The sequence below is a fragment of the Lutra lutra genome, chromosome 2, assembly GCF_902655055.1.
Source record: "Lutra lutra chromosome 2, mLutLut1.2, whole genome shotgun sequence".
Lineage (NCBI taxonomy): Eukaryota > Metazoa > Chordata > Mammalia > Carnivora > Mustelidae > Lutra > Lutra lutra.
Window position 1 is genome coordinate 87,790,269 of NC_062279.1, and position 15,648 is coordinate 87,805,916.

Genomic DNA, 15,648 nt, shown 5'->3' on the forward strand with positions numbered 1-15,648 from the left:
ATATATCCTGCCCTAACCACTGTCTACTGATGTTTAAACTATTTTGCTGACATCACAATTTATTTGGAAGACAGCCAAAATATAAAATCTGTGAGATGTCAAATTTGAAAATGAAAATAAAAATTTCAGCCAGAAGTAGCTATTTCATATGTATGAAAAAGGCAACAAAGGATAGCACTACTTTGTCTTTTAATGACCAAGTGAGGTGGTTTGGGATTTCATGAAGGAGAATTGCCCTTTCAGCAGAATTATTTGTGCAGGAGAGTGGCTTGAATCCAACTTATACTATATATGTACTGCTTAAGATCCTAAGTAGGGCCTGAAGACACAGAATTAAACAGGAACCATACATACCCACGTACAAGTATATAAGCATACATGCATACATAAATGAATATTGTATCTGTCTAGAAGGGGGGATGCTATGTTCTAATACTCAGCTAAATCACAAATTTAATGACTTCACAAAATCTTTTCAGTAAGTAAAATAAACTCTTAATTGAAGCAACTGATTTTATCATTTTATATGGACACCATATAGATTCAACCTAGAAATAAAAAAAGATCTTAACTAAGATGAATATTTTCAAAGTATTTAGTAATTTTTAAAAAAAATTATTGAAAAGTAGGGACGCCTGGGTGGCTCAGTTGGTTGGACAACTGCCTTCAGCTCAGGTCATGATCCTGGAGTCCCGGGATCGAGTCCCGCATCGGACTCCCGGCTCCACGGGGAGTCTGCTTCTCTCTCTGACCTTCTCCTCGCTCATGCTCTCTCTCATTGTCTCTCTCTCAAATAAATAAATAAAATCTTAAAAAAAAAATTATTGAAAAGTACCAGAAAACAAAATGGGATCCATAGGCCAGAGACACTAGACATGATAAGTAGGAAAATATACTTCCTGGAGGAGGAAAACAAAGCAGTACCTCCACCATTTCATCTTGTGAGTGGAAAGGGAGAGGGATATATCTAACCTATAATTCCTTGGGTTTTAGTTAGGGAGTGTTATGCTTTATCACTTTAAGTCTAGACGTGGATGGAGTTGATGGCTATAATTTTCTGTGCCAAACCAGGTAGGATGAAAACTGGATACAATATTACTTGAGCTAAATATTGCTTCAAAATGGCAAAACTGGAGGATATAATATGGTTCACAATAATACAGGCTTTTAAATCCAGCATGCTTGGTTTTGAATTTTGGCTTTACTGCACTCAGAGTACTTATTCACTTATTATTCACTCAACAATTTTTTAGCATTAACCTTATGGCAGGCAAAATACTAGGCATTGGTGGTAAATTAGGGAGCAAAACACATATTATTCTTGCTCCCTTACAGTTTAATGATGGAGATAGACTTTAATCAAATAATTTTACTAATAACATAATTGCATACAATGGTAAATCAATGCAGGAAGATTTTCTGGAAGCTATGCAAGTATATTTTGGATATTCAATCAGTGGTTATAAAATAATCCAGGAAAGAATGTAGTCCTAAAATAGACGGTAGTATGATACTACTTACAGAATTTATGATACTATTTATTTACTTACCAGCTTGATTATAGAAAGTCATAGAAAACATCAAAAACAAAGAATAGAAAAATGGGCTTATCGATCATCCAGAAGTTTATCCTAGGACAAATGAAAGGCACTGAAGATTTTTAGGCAAGAAAATTGCAAGGTGAAATTTCTGTTTCTAAAGCTACATGGACTGCATTAAGGAAAAAAGTGGATTGAAAGATTTTTGAGTATTATGGGGAATTCAGTGAATTTGAAACACACCAGACCACAGGGTGCCTGGGTGACTTGATTAAGCGTTTGCCTTCAGCTGAGGTTCTTCTCCCTCTGCCACCCACTTGTGGTATCTCTCCCCCCAACCTCAAATAAATAAAATCTTAAAACACACACACACACACACCCTATACCAGACTGCAGACAATAAGCCCTTGAACTAGGGAATAGTGGTAGTAGAGATATATTAGATATGATGACTTCTACATTTTTGGCTTTTGCAACTGATTAGAAGAAGATGCCAGTCACAAAGCTAGGGAATACATAAACAGGATCAAAAATAATTGCATTTAAATTGACTAAATTTAGTTTAAGGTGCTTTTGAGATATCCAGATGGAAATTCAAATGAGTTCTTGGACATAAAGTTCTGAAGCTCAGAGAGCACTGAGTTAGAAAGAGTAATCTGATGTTCATTGGTTTATAGTTGATTATCGAAGTCATAGGCATGAATGAGATAGCTCCAAGAGAGAACAGAGTCAGAAGAGAGGGAATCACTGGATACATCTTTGAAACACTTTATTATCTAAAGGACACTTGGAACCAGCAAAAGAGACTCAACAGAAAACTAAGAGAAAAACCTAGTTAAAACTAAGAAACCAAGGAAAGAAGGTGCTTCAAGAAAGAGTGGTTCCTGGGAAGTCATAATTTATGTCAAGTGGGAAGTGTTCCTGGGAAGTCATCATTTATGTCAAGCATAGAGCTTGTGAGAATCATGTAATTAGAATTGTGGGTGCACAAACCAGGCTACAGTGGAAACATGTAAGGAAATAGATTCAATGTAGGCAACTCTTTACTAGGCAAGGAAAAAAAAAAGGTAATAGCTGGAGGGGGAGTCAAAGTAATGTCTTTCAATAGGATAGAATTTTAAGTATGTCTCAGTACTAATGGAAATAATACATTAAAGAGAGAAATCTAACAGAAAAGAGAAGGAATAATCAAGAGAGGGCTCTGATAACATTGTTAAGTTATTTATATCTCTGCCTTGGTTTTCACAGCTGTAAAATGGAGAAAATAATACCTAACTTATAAGACTATTCTAACAGTTAAATAATATGATGGTTGGCAGAATGCTCAGTAAAAAATTTGGCATACAGAATGCATTTAATAAATCAGTGCTTAAAATGAACTCAGCACCTAATATAGTGTCTTATACACATTAGCTGGCCAACAAAGACTTATTAAAAGTTGAAGGAATATGATTCTATTACATGATTTTTGAATGGTTGGGACTGTAAGTGAGTTTGATGCATATTCCTATATGCTGGATTACAGATACACCTTGGATATTCACTGATGATGATGATGATGATGATATTCAGTGTTTGCATTCTGATGATGTTGATGTTTGGGGCCTTTGTGTTCACAGGGTACTATATTTCTGCCTGGAAATAAAGTTCTTGAGCATCCCTGCAATGAGGAGAGCCCAGGAAAATTCCTTTTTGAAGTAGTTCCAGGTAAGATAGTTCTCTGGTTTGATTAAGTTACTGCCATTCCATGTTGGTAAAAGTGAAGACACACAACTTTTATTCTTCTTGAGTTGTGGCTAAGAACATTAGTTTGACAAGGCAAGTGCCCAATTTGGTTAGTATTTACATGGGTAATCATTTCAGGTTTGTACTATAAATGATTGTGCATACACACACACATGGCTCCATGACTATTGGATATCCATTTGTCCATGAGACTCCAGAGCTGACCAGCAGTCATGACACAGCATTTATAAAGAACTATTGGAGAAAGTTAGTTTTACAGTGCTCCTGTGATAGGAAATTTGGCAAGGTGTTCCAGGTGGAATGCGTCGCCCAGCTGATTCACCGTCATATTTCTTCACAAATTGCATCTTAACAGAACCTTTGCTCTAAAAATAAAACAAAACAAAAATCCTCTTTCAGTTACTGACCAAGCACTGAAGTTTTGTACCTCAGCTTTGCTCCCAACCAACCACTTCCACATGTTTGGCTTCTAGCATTGAGAATGTCTCTGCCAAGCCATGAGATCCTGCAGTTAAATTTCTTCAACATCTGTTCATTTTTTTCTAGTCATCTTCATCCTTCTCTCTCAGAGTACCTGATCTCCACTTAAATGTTTGACTCACTCAACAATTTTTTTCAAGGTCATGATCTCCTTCTTTGATCAGTTCGTTAGCCCTTCCTTAATCCTTGATGTAAGAAAAAGGGTTAGGAGCGTGGTTTTTATGGCATTGGCTCTGGCTAACCCAGTTCACGTGATACTGACACTTTAATCACAGTCTAGGGTGTGCGTGAATTTATTTGGATGACTAATATGTAATGCATATCAATAATGCTGGCACAAAGGCAGCCAATAAAACATTTTTCCCTGGATATATAAATGCTGGGAATCTGAAATGTGGAAGCCTATTTTCCCCCTCACTGGAAACAGCTGTAGCACTGAGTTCATCTGGCTCATGATGGAATCCATGACTACACGTTAATTAATGCAGCTGAAGTGCAGAAAGGTTAGTCAGATGTATTGTGTTATTTGTTTTCCCCCAGGGAGAGCACATTGTAAGAAACCTGAATCCTGTTTGCCCCATTAAAATCTTTTTATACTTACTTTTTAGTGGAATACACTGTATGGAACCAAATTCCAGATGTTGCAAAGTCTTTGAAGTATCACTAGAGGAAATTTCTTTCCCTTTTTATTTGCAACATTAGTGCCTATTGGCTTTTAGGGGAACATGGTATTAAGGTCTGATTTTTCCATTTCATCTACTACACGTGTAGAGATTTATCTTTTGGTAGAGGTGTTCTGATATAACACAAACGGATATTATCAAGATTGTTCTAGAGACAACTATGTCTTCAAGCCTGGGAAGTATAAAAACTTCCCCTCTAAACCAGAGAGGGAGACAAAGCATAAGAGACTATTAATCTCAGGAAACAAACTGTGGGTCCTGGAGAGGAGGGGGGTGGGAGGGATGGAGGGGCTGGGTGATGGACATTGGGGATGTTATGTGCTGTGGTGAGTACTGTGAATTATGTGAAACTGATGAATCACAGACCTGTACCTCTGAAACAAATAATATACTATGTGTTAATTAAAAAAAAAAAAAAACAACTTCCCCTCTAAGAATGTTGTTCTAGGTCATGTGCTTCACGTGCAGGGCATATGACATAATGGCTTTTGACGAGTAAAGCCTATGAAGTTTCAGGCTGCATGAAGTGAAATCTGAAGGTTGTCCCTTCAAAAAAAAAAAATTTCTTCAAAGAAATTTGGGTTTGCTGCAGTCATCATGGAAATAAACGTATCATGTCCATAGCTCATTTGAAAAGATGCTTCCTGAATCACTAATACAATATACAGTAGCTTCTAAATTAGGTTTTATAATTCCGAGTTATCTTAAGGAGTGACAAGAGAATTGTGCCAAATGCTTCTTTAAAGAGGGATTTGGGAAATACTATGGGATATGGAAATAACTATGGATTCACTTGAGAATCCAGTGTTTGCACCATTATTTGTGGTCATCGAGGCTCTACTGTGCTCACCTCACATTAAGATGGAATCTCCAGACAGATGCTCCTGTACTTGTATGAAAATGTGGGGATCTGGATCACATGATTTTTTAACCAATTATTGCAAATTAGGATTATTAACTACACTTGATTTCTCTTTGCAAATGAGAATGGTACGATAATGTTTTCTAATTATTCCAAGTGCGTGATAGTTTGACACAGGGAATCTGGAAAGTTGCAAGAGTGTTTTCATTTTTCAGAAAGGGTGGGAAACAGGCAGGACTGCAGCAATGTGGTCGGTGCTTTGGACAGAACCTTCCTCAGTCCTGCCTGGTAGCAGAGTCTTAGAGCATGTATAGATTCTCTACTGGCTTTCTCTGTGGAATTCTCTCAATCACCACTTTTGAAAATCCATCCTACAAATGATGTTTACAGATCCAACATGATTCTACCTTTATGTACAAATACCTCAGGCCCAGCTACCCAAGATATATCAATGGATGGGATTAAATCTTTTAATCCCACATGCCTGTAATTATTTCCAACAAAACTAACAAAAGCCTCCCAAAGCTCTTTGCCAAATATTCTCGTACCATATATATGCACACACATTTGTGAGTGTGTGTATGTGTATATATATTTATACAGTTTATCAGTGTATGTGCTATATATCTTTATAATTCTTTGTACTATAAGATATTATAGTATATAACTTTATAATTTATATATATATCAATATATGCTATGTACATAGCAATTTTTGTTTTGTCATTTTTGTTTTGCTTAAATCTAAAATGTCCTCTGAAATTAAGTAATAGTCATTTGTAAATAATACAAAAATATTTTTCAATAGAATTGAAAGTCTCAGATCTTTGTGTGTTACTTAAATTTGTATATTATATTTCTAGGCAGGTTTTCAATTTTTGTAAAAAAAAAAAATCTATCTAACAACAGATCTACCATAATTTAGGGTTAATTTCTTTTAAACCTGCTATTATCCCATGAAATGAATTGTCTCTAAATAATGCCATGATTTATAGCATTTCACTCCAGTTTTTTCCTGTTTCTCCACTCATTATTCAAAACGGAGATGTTCGCCAAATTGGCAAATTTGAAGATTTTGCCGTCAGGCATGCCAAATTTTAGACTTGAGTGAACTTTTATGGCCAAGTGCTAAGCTTTTGGAAATGTGGTTGAGAAAGGAATGTTGGCAGAATTTAATGTATAGTACTTGAAGTAAGAAAACGCAGTCTCTTTGCTTCTCAAAATGTGTTCTGGGAAAATTTTCCTTATGTTGCTTAAAAAAAATAAACAGTAATTAATGGATGATGACGTCTTAACTTTCTTTGAAGAATAGTCTATCAGAGGGAGAAGAAGACATGGTGATTCAGAGACACAGGCAGGCAAAACGAGACAAGGATGTGTGTGCGCCGTAAGAGTCACAAGCCACCTCTTTCTTTTCATCATAGTGTCTCTAACACCTGGTACAGTATAAGGCAAGGTGCTGAATAAATACTTCTTGAAGTGTGTATGTTTACCAGATTTATGGAGGACTCCCAATCCTTTGAAATGGTTTTATTGTTGGTGATAGCTACTCCTAACTTGGCCATGTTGAACTCTTGCTTCCTGCTGTATATGATCTTACCATCCCCTGGTGCAGCAATGACCTCAGCTCTAGTGGCTGAAGTGGAGGGAAATTCCTCCCATTCTCAGTCTTATTTCTCTGTCTTCCTTTCTGATAACGCCACCAAGAGAAAGAAGGAAGAAGGTACCAGTGTACCTACACGGGGGTTAGCCCCTCAACACTGACTGGTTATGATACCCTTTTTCCAAAAGTTGACTTCCTCCTAGAGTACCTTTGTAGATTATTCAGAAGCCCTAGAATTGGAAATCTGCTTCACATGTAGAATTTTCCACCTTAGGCATGGCCCTGTTAGATGGGATACCATCAGAAGGGCCCAAGGCCAGCTGCTTTCTTCATGCGTATCAGCTACCAGGAAACTCATGTATGCTGGTCTGCCAAGGAGGGATAATGTAGGCTCTTTCACTATTGCTGTCTGCCTTAACGCTGTCAGCTTGCCCCTTTTTCCATGAAGCATGAGCTTCAGACCCCGCATTTTGAATGGCTTGCCAAGCTTCATGTGAGAAGGTGTGAGTGACAGTTCTAACACACTTCAGAATTTACCAGAAACTCTCCGGTGCTTTCTTGGTTTGTTCTGATGGCTGAGAAAGTTTATTTTCCTCCCTTTCAAAAACTAGGGTTTTCTTGAAAACCATTCTCCGAGAGGCACTTTCCCTCTCCTAACCTTCCTGTTGTCATAATCAGGGGCAGGAACATGGGGTTTGGGTTTCTTCTTGGAAATGCATTCTCTGTAAGCCTTGTGGGGATGTGGTTAGGTACAACTTCCATTGTGGTTTTCAACTTAGAATGGGGGTTTTTATTAGTTTTTTCTTCAGATTTTGATCCTAACAGCAATTTCAGGATAATGGAAAGACAACATTTTATCTATATTTATCTGTGCTCTTAGATTGGATTTTGGAAAAACACACTCTGATGGAGAGTGATGGAGACTGATGTAAAAGGTATATTGGGGGGGCGCCTGGGTGGCTCAGTGGGTTAAAGCCTCTGCCTTCGGCTCAGGTCATGATCCCAGGGTCCTGGGATGGAGCCCCGCATCGGGCTCTCTGGTCAGCAGGGAGCCTGCTTCCTCCTCTCTCTCTCTCTCTCTCTGCCTGCCTCTCTGCCTACCTGTGATCTCTGTCTGTCAAATAAATAAATAAAATCTTAAAAAAAAAAAAGGTATATTGGGGATTGAAAAGATATATGCATTCCTATATTTACTGCAGCATTATTTACAATAGCCAGGATGTGGAAGCAACCCCAATGTCAATATATGTGTGTGTGTGTGTGTGTGTGTGTGTGTGTGTGTGTGTGTATACTAGTGTGTATATATATATAGACTAGTGTGTGTGTGTGTGTGTGTACATACACTAGTATATATAAACTATGTACTATAAAATATATAGTGGCCATAAAAAGAATGAAATTGTCATTTGCAATGACAAGGTTGGATCTAGAGTGTATAATGCTAAATGAAACAAGTCAGTCAGAGAAAGGCAAATACCATACGATTCCGTATGATATGTGGAATTTGAGAAACCAAACAAATAAACAAAGAAATAAAAGAAATAAAAAACAAAATAAAAATACTCTTAAATAGAGAATAGAGTGGTTGTCAGAGGGAAGGTAGGTGGCGGAATGGGTGAAACAGGTGAAGGGGGTTAAGAATACATTTATCCTGATGAGCACTGAGTCATGTATAAAATTATTGAATCATTACATACTTGAAACTAATATAACAGTGTATGTTAACTATACTAGAGATAGTAGATAGGTAGATAGATAGATAGATAGATGGATGGATAGATTTTTTTTTTAAACCATGTATTGGAGAATGCTCTCTGGAAATGTTTCATCTGTGACAAACAAGGAAAGCAGCATCAGGCAGAGAGAGTAGCTGGCCCACAACACCATTGCAAATGAGCTCTCTCTGCTGACGCTGCATGGAGCTCCAGAGCTGGGATGCCCCTCAGAACGGCTGTAAACTGAGGAGCCAGACCTTGTTTCTTGGCATCAGCTGGTCTAGCTGGTGATGGGGAAGGGGAGACAGATAAACTCAGGTGAAGCAGCTTCTTGGTGCAGTGGGGAGGAATTTCCATGAAATCTTCTATGAGTCATCAGCTGCCACCAGCTTCTGGGATCTAGACAGAGCAGCACCGTATCCATTATAGTCGCTGTAGTTTCATGTGTACCTCTCTTTCTGGATCCCGGCAATGTCCCCGGCTCTGCACCTGTATCAATTAACTTGATCCTTATCACAGCTCCAGGAGGCCAGCTCCGTTATCTCCATTTCCAGATAAAGAAACTGAGGCACAGTGAAGTAGGTCCAATAGCTAACACTACCAGTGAATGCATGTGTAAGTGTGTGTGTGTGTGTGTGTGTGTGTGTGCGCGCACGAGACTGATTTACCTTTACAAAAGTAAAGTTCCAGAAAATCAAAATGAAGTTCTATATATTCTGGCTTTAAAATATGAGATATTAGAGGCTGGAGCCTGATTTCTGAAATTCGAGCATGCAAATTTTTTATTATTAATGGAAATAGATATATTTGTATTAAGAGTTTTGGCACTTGAAGTGAGAGTGGGCATTTTCGTTTATTTTCAATTATTTATATGGTTAAGCCCGTCATAAAAACAGGACTAGAGAAAGGTCTAAATTATTTATTAATTTAATTAATTAATAATTAAAATAAATTACTGGGTAATTTAGAAGCCCATCATAAAAACAGGACTAGAGAAAGGTGCCCACTTACAGTTCTTTCGAATGTATGTTCTGAGGTTATAACTACACTGTCATGCAAAACTGGGGAGAAAAGCTGCCTTGCCTGCTGTTGCCTTAATTATACGTGAATAACTGTACCAAAGAAGGATTATGCATGTGTAATTTTTTTCCTACAGAAAACTGCTGCACACTGGGGCTGAGCATTCTTCATTATGGAACTCACTTTGCTAAAATTGTCTCAGCTTCTTCACAAACTCCCTCCGCATGCTGGCCAAATTTTCCTTCACTGTCTAGCCACCAGCAAGCACGCTTAATAATACTCATATGTTGGGAAGTGGTACACCGATCTGCAAGAGGTATTATCCAGGGGAAGACTCATTATGATTGTCAAGGGCAATTACCAATATTCCAGACTTTCAAAGCTCCATCTCGGCCCAGTGCCCCAAATCAGTAATAACTAGAACTGGGAGGTTTTATCTTCTTCCCTCCTCCAGGGAAAGAAAAGAGGTAAACACAGAAAAAAAGGGGATGAGAGATGAAGGGACAGCTGTGGAAGTGAAAAAAAAAAAAAAAAAAGAGAGAGAGAGAGAGAGAAATTTTGAAGGGTAATCCAAAGTGATTTTCATCTGCCTGGAAATGAAATTAAGCCCTTCAGAAAAGGAGAAGGTGTCATCTATCCTGCTGTTAGCTGGGACTACAGTAATTATTTCCAGTACCCTCTGACAATTGCATATCACTTCTGTAAATTTCAGGATTTGTATGAGTGAAAAGTGAGGGAGCATGGGTACTTAGACAATTCAGTAACTGCATTTTGCATCTTTTTGTCAGAAAAATGTAAAGACCTACCAAACTGCAAACAATTTGGCGGGGGGGTGGGGGGGTGGGGGGGTGTTCAAAGAAGCCCAACTGTGGACTCTAAATTAAAATCCATAGCTTAAATGTGGGGTTCAGAGACTTTATTAATTTTTATTTATCTATCAATGTATGTATCTTTTTCTCCATATTTAGTTATTTATTTCTATGTTCCTATGCATCAATTTTATCTATATACATTCATGCATATATGTGACAAAATTTTTTACTATTATTTGTAACCACATGGTATATAGTTAAACAGTTTTTACTTTTATCTCCCTGACCTAGTTGTTTTTTTTTCTTCTGGTTCCATGATTCTGTAACTCTCCAGGATCTATTTTATGCATTTACAAAAGAACTCTTCCAAAATACAACATTTCATGGGTCTGGAGACTGTATAATTTTTAAGTTACCAAAACTTGAACCTATTTAGATGGTCAGTGCAGCCACACTCTAGAATAAGCCATATGAGAAGTAGACTATTCTGAGAGATAGTCCTGGGTGTCTCTGAGAAAGAAAAAACCTTGGCCAGTTTTTGAGTTTTGAGATAATTATTTGACACAGCAGTAATGATAGTTTATCTGTCTGTATTACTATGTCTGTATTTGCAATTCTTTCTAGAATGAATAAAGTCATCGGTTGTATTAATTTGCTGCCATTAAAAAATGTAAGCCAGTATTGGTGTCTATTTTGTGTGAAAATGTGGAGATATTTTAATAGTACTTTAGCATAAAAGGCGTAAAAGTTGGTCACTTTCTTGATCATTAGTTAAATATGCTGCTAAGGCATTTAATTTTATGACATTATCTTTATCCTAACACTTGTTTCCCCTTTTGTGTTAGTACTGTAAGTTAAAATTCATGCAATTATATTTGTTACCCAAAGGCAACTAGAACACACTCTCTCTCTCTCTTTTTTTTTTCTTTCTGTCTGCCAAAGTCTGTAGGCAGTCTTGAAGCTTGTATTATTTTTTCTTAGCTAATGTGTGGAAATCATTTAAAGAATGTGAGTAGGAGTCGTTTATGGTATGAAAACATAATTCTATATACACAAGTAATTCTGAACATGAATTAAATAAATGGATTGAAAATCAGCATGTTTTTGCTACTATGTATTCTTTTATTTAAAAAAAAGTGGGATTTTTTCTTCAAAATTCCCATCCTACTTAAAATATACATTTGAAAGAGGCTATTAAAATGATACAAAGGGCATTTTAAAATGTGTAATCCCTTGAAATGCTGGTCACTGCCATGTCAACCAGAAGGCATTTGGGGCATTTGTGAACCTATTTGGGGTATGATCTGATTATCGCACTTATGAAGGGTGTCTACTGAGGAACGCTCTTTCACAGTGTCGGTAGACACGTTCATCCATTCCCATTTAATTCTAGTATCCATTCTGTATGCCAGATCAGGGGCCAGCAAACATTTTCTGGAAAGGAGCAAAGGATAAATATTTTTAGGTTTCTGCAGGCCATGTAGTCTCGGTTATAACTCAACTCTGTCATTATAGCGTAAACAAATAGGTCTTGACTGCATTCCAACAAAACTTTATTAATGGACACCAAAATTTGGCACTCTATATAATTCTCAAATATCAAGAAAGCATATTTTTTCCAACCACTTAAAAACGTAAAAAATAGATAGTTGGCCAGATTTGGTCTGCGGGCTGGAGCTTATGGACTCCTGTAGCTAGATAAGAAAAGCAAACCTATGAAAAGGAGGCTGAAGATATGAATATAAATCACTAATCCCCACTGGTGCCACCAGGGCCAGAATTAGAACTCTGAGACAGCCTGTCTCCCCAGGCCGTAGCATCACCCACAGCCTCAAAATCATGTTTCAGGAGCTGTTTGCCAATAGTTTTATTTAGAAGCTTCATTTTTTAGTAATACCTTTTTTTTCCCCCTAATCATGATGAATCTAAAAAATTTTAGTGACCAAAGCAAAATTCTCTAGGTATACCCTGTCTTAGCTCATTTAGAACTCCGGATTCTGCCCAGAGCTGATCTCTGTTATGTGACTTTTTAAGAAATGAATACCATTAATAAGAGATTGGGTGTGCCTGGCATGAAAAGAAATCCCTATTATTATTATTATTTTTTTTTTTTTAGTCTATACAAGTTCAGGGAGTCATTAAGTATTCTGGGAAACATCCCTTGCAGGATTAAATAAGCTCAAAGTATCTTCTAAACTCACCATTTTATAATATATGCTAGCATCTCAAAAATTAAAGTATCTAACAGAAAATGACACTACTTTGTTTACGGGGGAACTAATGAGCTTGTTTTCTCAGAGGGGTAGTTTATTTCTTTACCACTCATTAACATCTCTCTACCCCTAACCACCAGGTTTCTTTAACACCAGCCATGAGAAACACTGCTATCATATTTACAGCTAAAGTTGACTTAAGTAGATGTCTGACCCTGTACTAATGCATGCCAGGCTCTATATACAAGGTCTCATTTAAGATGTGACCATGCTTGTGATTGATGCCATTCCCCTCCCTGGTGAGCAGTGTACACATTCACGTTTCTAATAAATGCTCAAGCCGGGCTTCACACCCATCTGAGCCCAGCAGACCACCCCATGCTACAGTTTTCTTGTACCAAGAACAGTAAGAATATGGATAGATTTCTTGTCTAGATCCCGTGGAGGCCAAGTCTAAGAATTAATAGAAACAAAGAGGACAAGTGGAGAAAGGAGATGAAAGGTTTAAAAGCTAGTGTATTCTGAATTCCCTTCCACTGTCCTGGGGACTCACATTTCTTATATTGCCTATATGCTGTTTCTTCCCCATTAGAGTTGAAGCTCTTGAATTCTATCCCTAGTGCCTAGCAGAGTGCCTGGCATAGAGTATAGGCTCAACGTGTGTCTGTTGAATTAATGAATAAACTAGGCTTCTTTTTTATTATCTATGGAATGATTGCACTGGATTAATCAAAATTTTAAAAGCTCTGCCGTGGTGAATTACTGAACTTGATCAGCGCTTTCTCTCTACACTGAAGGAGACTGGAGACCCGAGAAGTTCATGAATTTCACAGACTGTACTCTTTAAAAAAGCAATCTGCCTTGCCTCATCCTTGTATCCTTCATTAGCACTAAAACCAAGAGTGTCTTTCCGTACCCCAGTGGCAGCGGTAGTTTCTTAACGAGTTATCTGCTGGCACAAATGTGATTTTCCTCCCTCGTGTTTCTTTGTGGCATTGTTTTAATTATGCCTTCACATGCTGTGTGTGATTACCTGCCTTTTTATCCAATAATTGAAAAGGGCTTTGCAGTCAGGTCATGCTAAGGAAATAATGAAATGTTAAACAAGTGTCAGTGGCTGTTAGGAAAATAGAGCTTCTGCGGGGTGGCTTCCTCTCTGTGATAGGGGCCCTTCAAGTGTTTCTGAGGGAGTGTGTGGCCAGTGGACAGGACAAACAATACGTTAGAAATGATACGGGAATGAGAAAGAGAAATCATACTTCTCAGGAAAAGAAATGTAGCAGAAGGAAAATGAATGTGCAGCAGAACAGGGACTGATAATTAGGGGTGGGAAGTAAGCTTGTAGCGAGGATAACACTGGCTACCGCTGTGACCTGTGCCAACGCTCAGCGAACCAGGGAAGGCATTTTCATATTTCTTTTCCTTTCCCTTTCTCTCCTCTCCTCTCCTCTCCTCTCCTCTCCTCTCCTCTCCTCTCCTCTCCTCTCTCCCCTCCCCTCCCTTCCCCTCTTCTCTCTTCCCCTCTCCTCTCCTCTCCTCTCCTTTCTTTTTTCTCTTCTCTTCTTCTCTTATCTCTTTTCTCTTTTTTCTCCTCTCCTCTCTGTCCTCCTCTTCCCCCCCTCCCTTCCTTCTTCTTAATAGAAAACTGAGCTGCAGTGGTTCTGAATGTTTTAATAAGTGAAATCTTAAGAATCATCTGCAAACCAGTCATGGCCCTTGGGCCTGGTGGACTTCCTGCCTTTGAAACGTGTTATCTTTGTCTATTCATCTTTATTTGCCGTGTTCATTTGCCCTGTTCATTATTCAAATGCTGCCATTCTTAAAAATTGTTCTTTACAGTCCCATTACTCTAGGCCTAGAAGGGTCCAGATGGCAATCCTGAGAGATCCTGGATCCTGCAGAAATGTATGGTCCAACCTGCTGACATCCCTACACCCTAGATAAGGAAGCTGCCAGTGTAATGGGAACCACCTAGGAGTGATAAAACCCCAATTTATTCCAGGCACTTTGCTGAAGATTTTGCTAAATACCAAACTATTTGCTTTAGGTGTATGGGAGTAAAGAACACATAGAAACTGCCCTGTTTTGCAGTGACCTAGGAGGAGGGATGCTAAAGACAGGACGACTGGTAGGTGACAGAGAAAAGGACAGCAATGGGGGCCATCCTAGAAGCCAGCATAGGAAGACAGAGGTGTAGACATCCCTACCAGACACAGCCAGAATCCACTCCCAGCTCTGCCTCTGGAGCCTGTTGCTGAGGCTCTAAACCAGTTTCCTCACAGGAAATGCGAAGTAAGAATGCTCCCTCATGAGGCTGTGGTGAGGATGGGAGGAGATAAGAGCATGAGGAGCTCTTAGTCCTCTGACTGACCTGAGTGAGGTTCACTAGAAAGAAGCTGTATTTTAGAGAAATTGTCTGCAGAATATCATAGATAAGAGCTGGCTTGGATACTGAATTGCCTCAGATGAGGTTCTAAATGCAGCAGAAATTTAGGAAGCGACAAGTCAACGTGGACTGAAGTAATCAAGGAAGTCTTCCCAGAGGCAGTGAGTCTGCCAGTGGCATTTAAAGACACCACAGGATTTTCATTAAATGACAAGGGATTAAGAATTTCAGGCTGAAGGAGTATTGGCAAAGCATGAAGGAAGTTCTGAGACCAGAAAGAGGTAGTAGTGGGACACGCAGTATGATTCCTGTGTGTGTCCTATGGACCCAGGCGGTCCTGGAGAGCTTGTCATTTGGCTATTTCCTTTACAGCATCAATTCAAAGGAGCCCTGATTCTTAGGGAACTTGGCAGCATTCAGACACCAGGCTATCCTCACACAGGCACTCAGCTAATTTTGTGAGAATATACAATTCAATACTAATCAAATGCTATTTCACACATCAGAGCAATAAACCTGAATTTGAACTTTCATATTAACTCAAAGTGCATCAACCAGCTGAGTCTAATAGCCCTCACCAACTTTAGAGG

At 38.4% G+C, this 15,648-nt stretch overlaps 1 protein-coding gene across 1 annotated transcript in view; it reads left to right on the forward strand.

Annotated features, from left to right (window-relative positions):
- The window catches only part of ARHGAP24 (Rho GTPase activating protein 24), a 531,966-nt gene that overhangs the window by 234,959 nt on the left and 281,359 nt on the right, over positions 1–15,648 (forward strand). Inside the window, exon 3 of the mRNA XM_047717878.1 lies at positions 3,158–3,245. Within this exon, the coding sequence (XP_047573834.1) occupies positions 3,158–3,245 (88 nt within the window). The remainder of the gene's footprint in view (positions 1–3,157; positions 3,246–15,648) is intronic.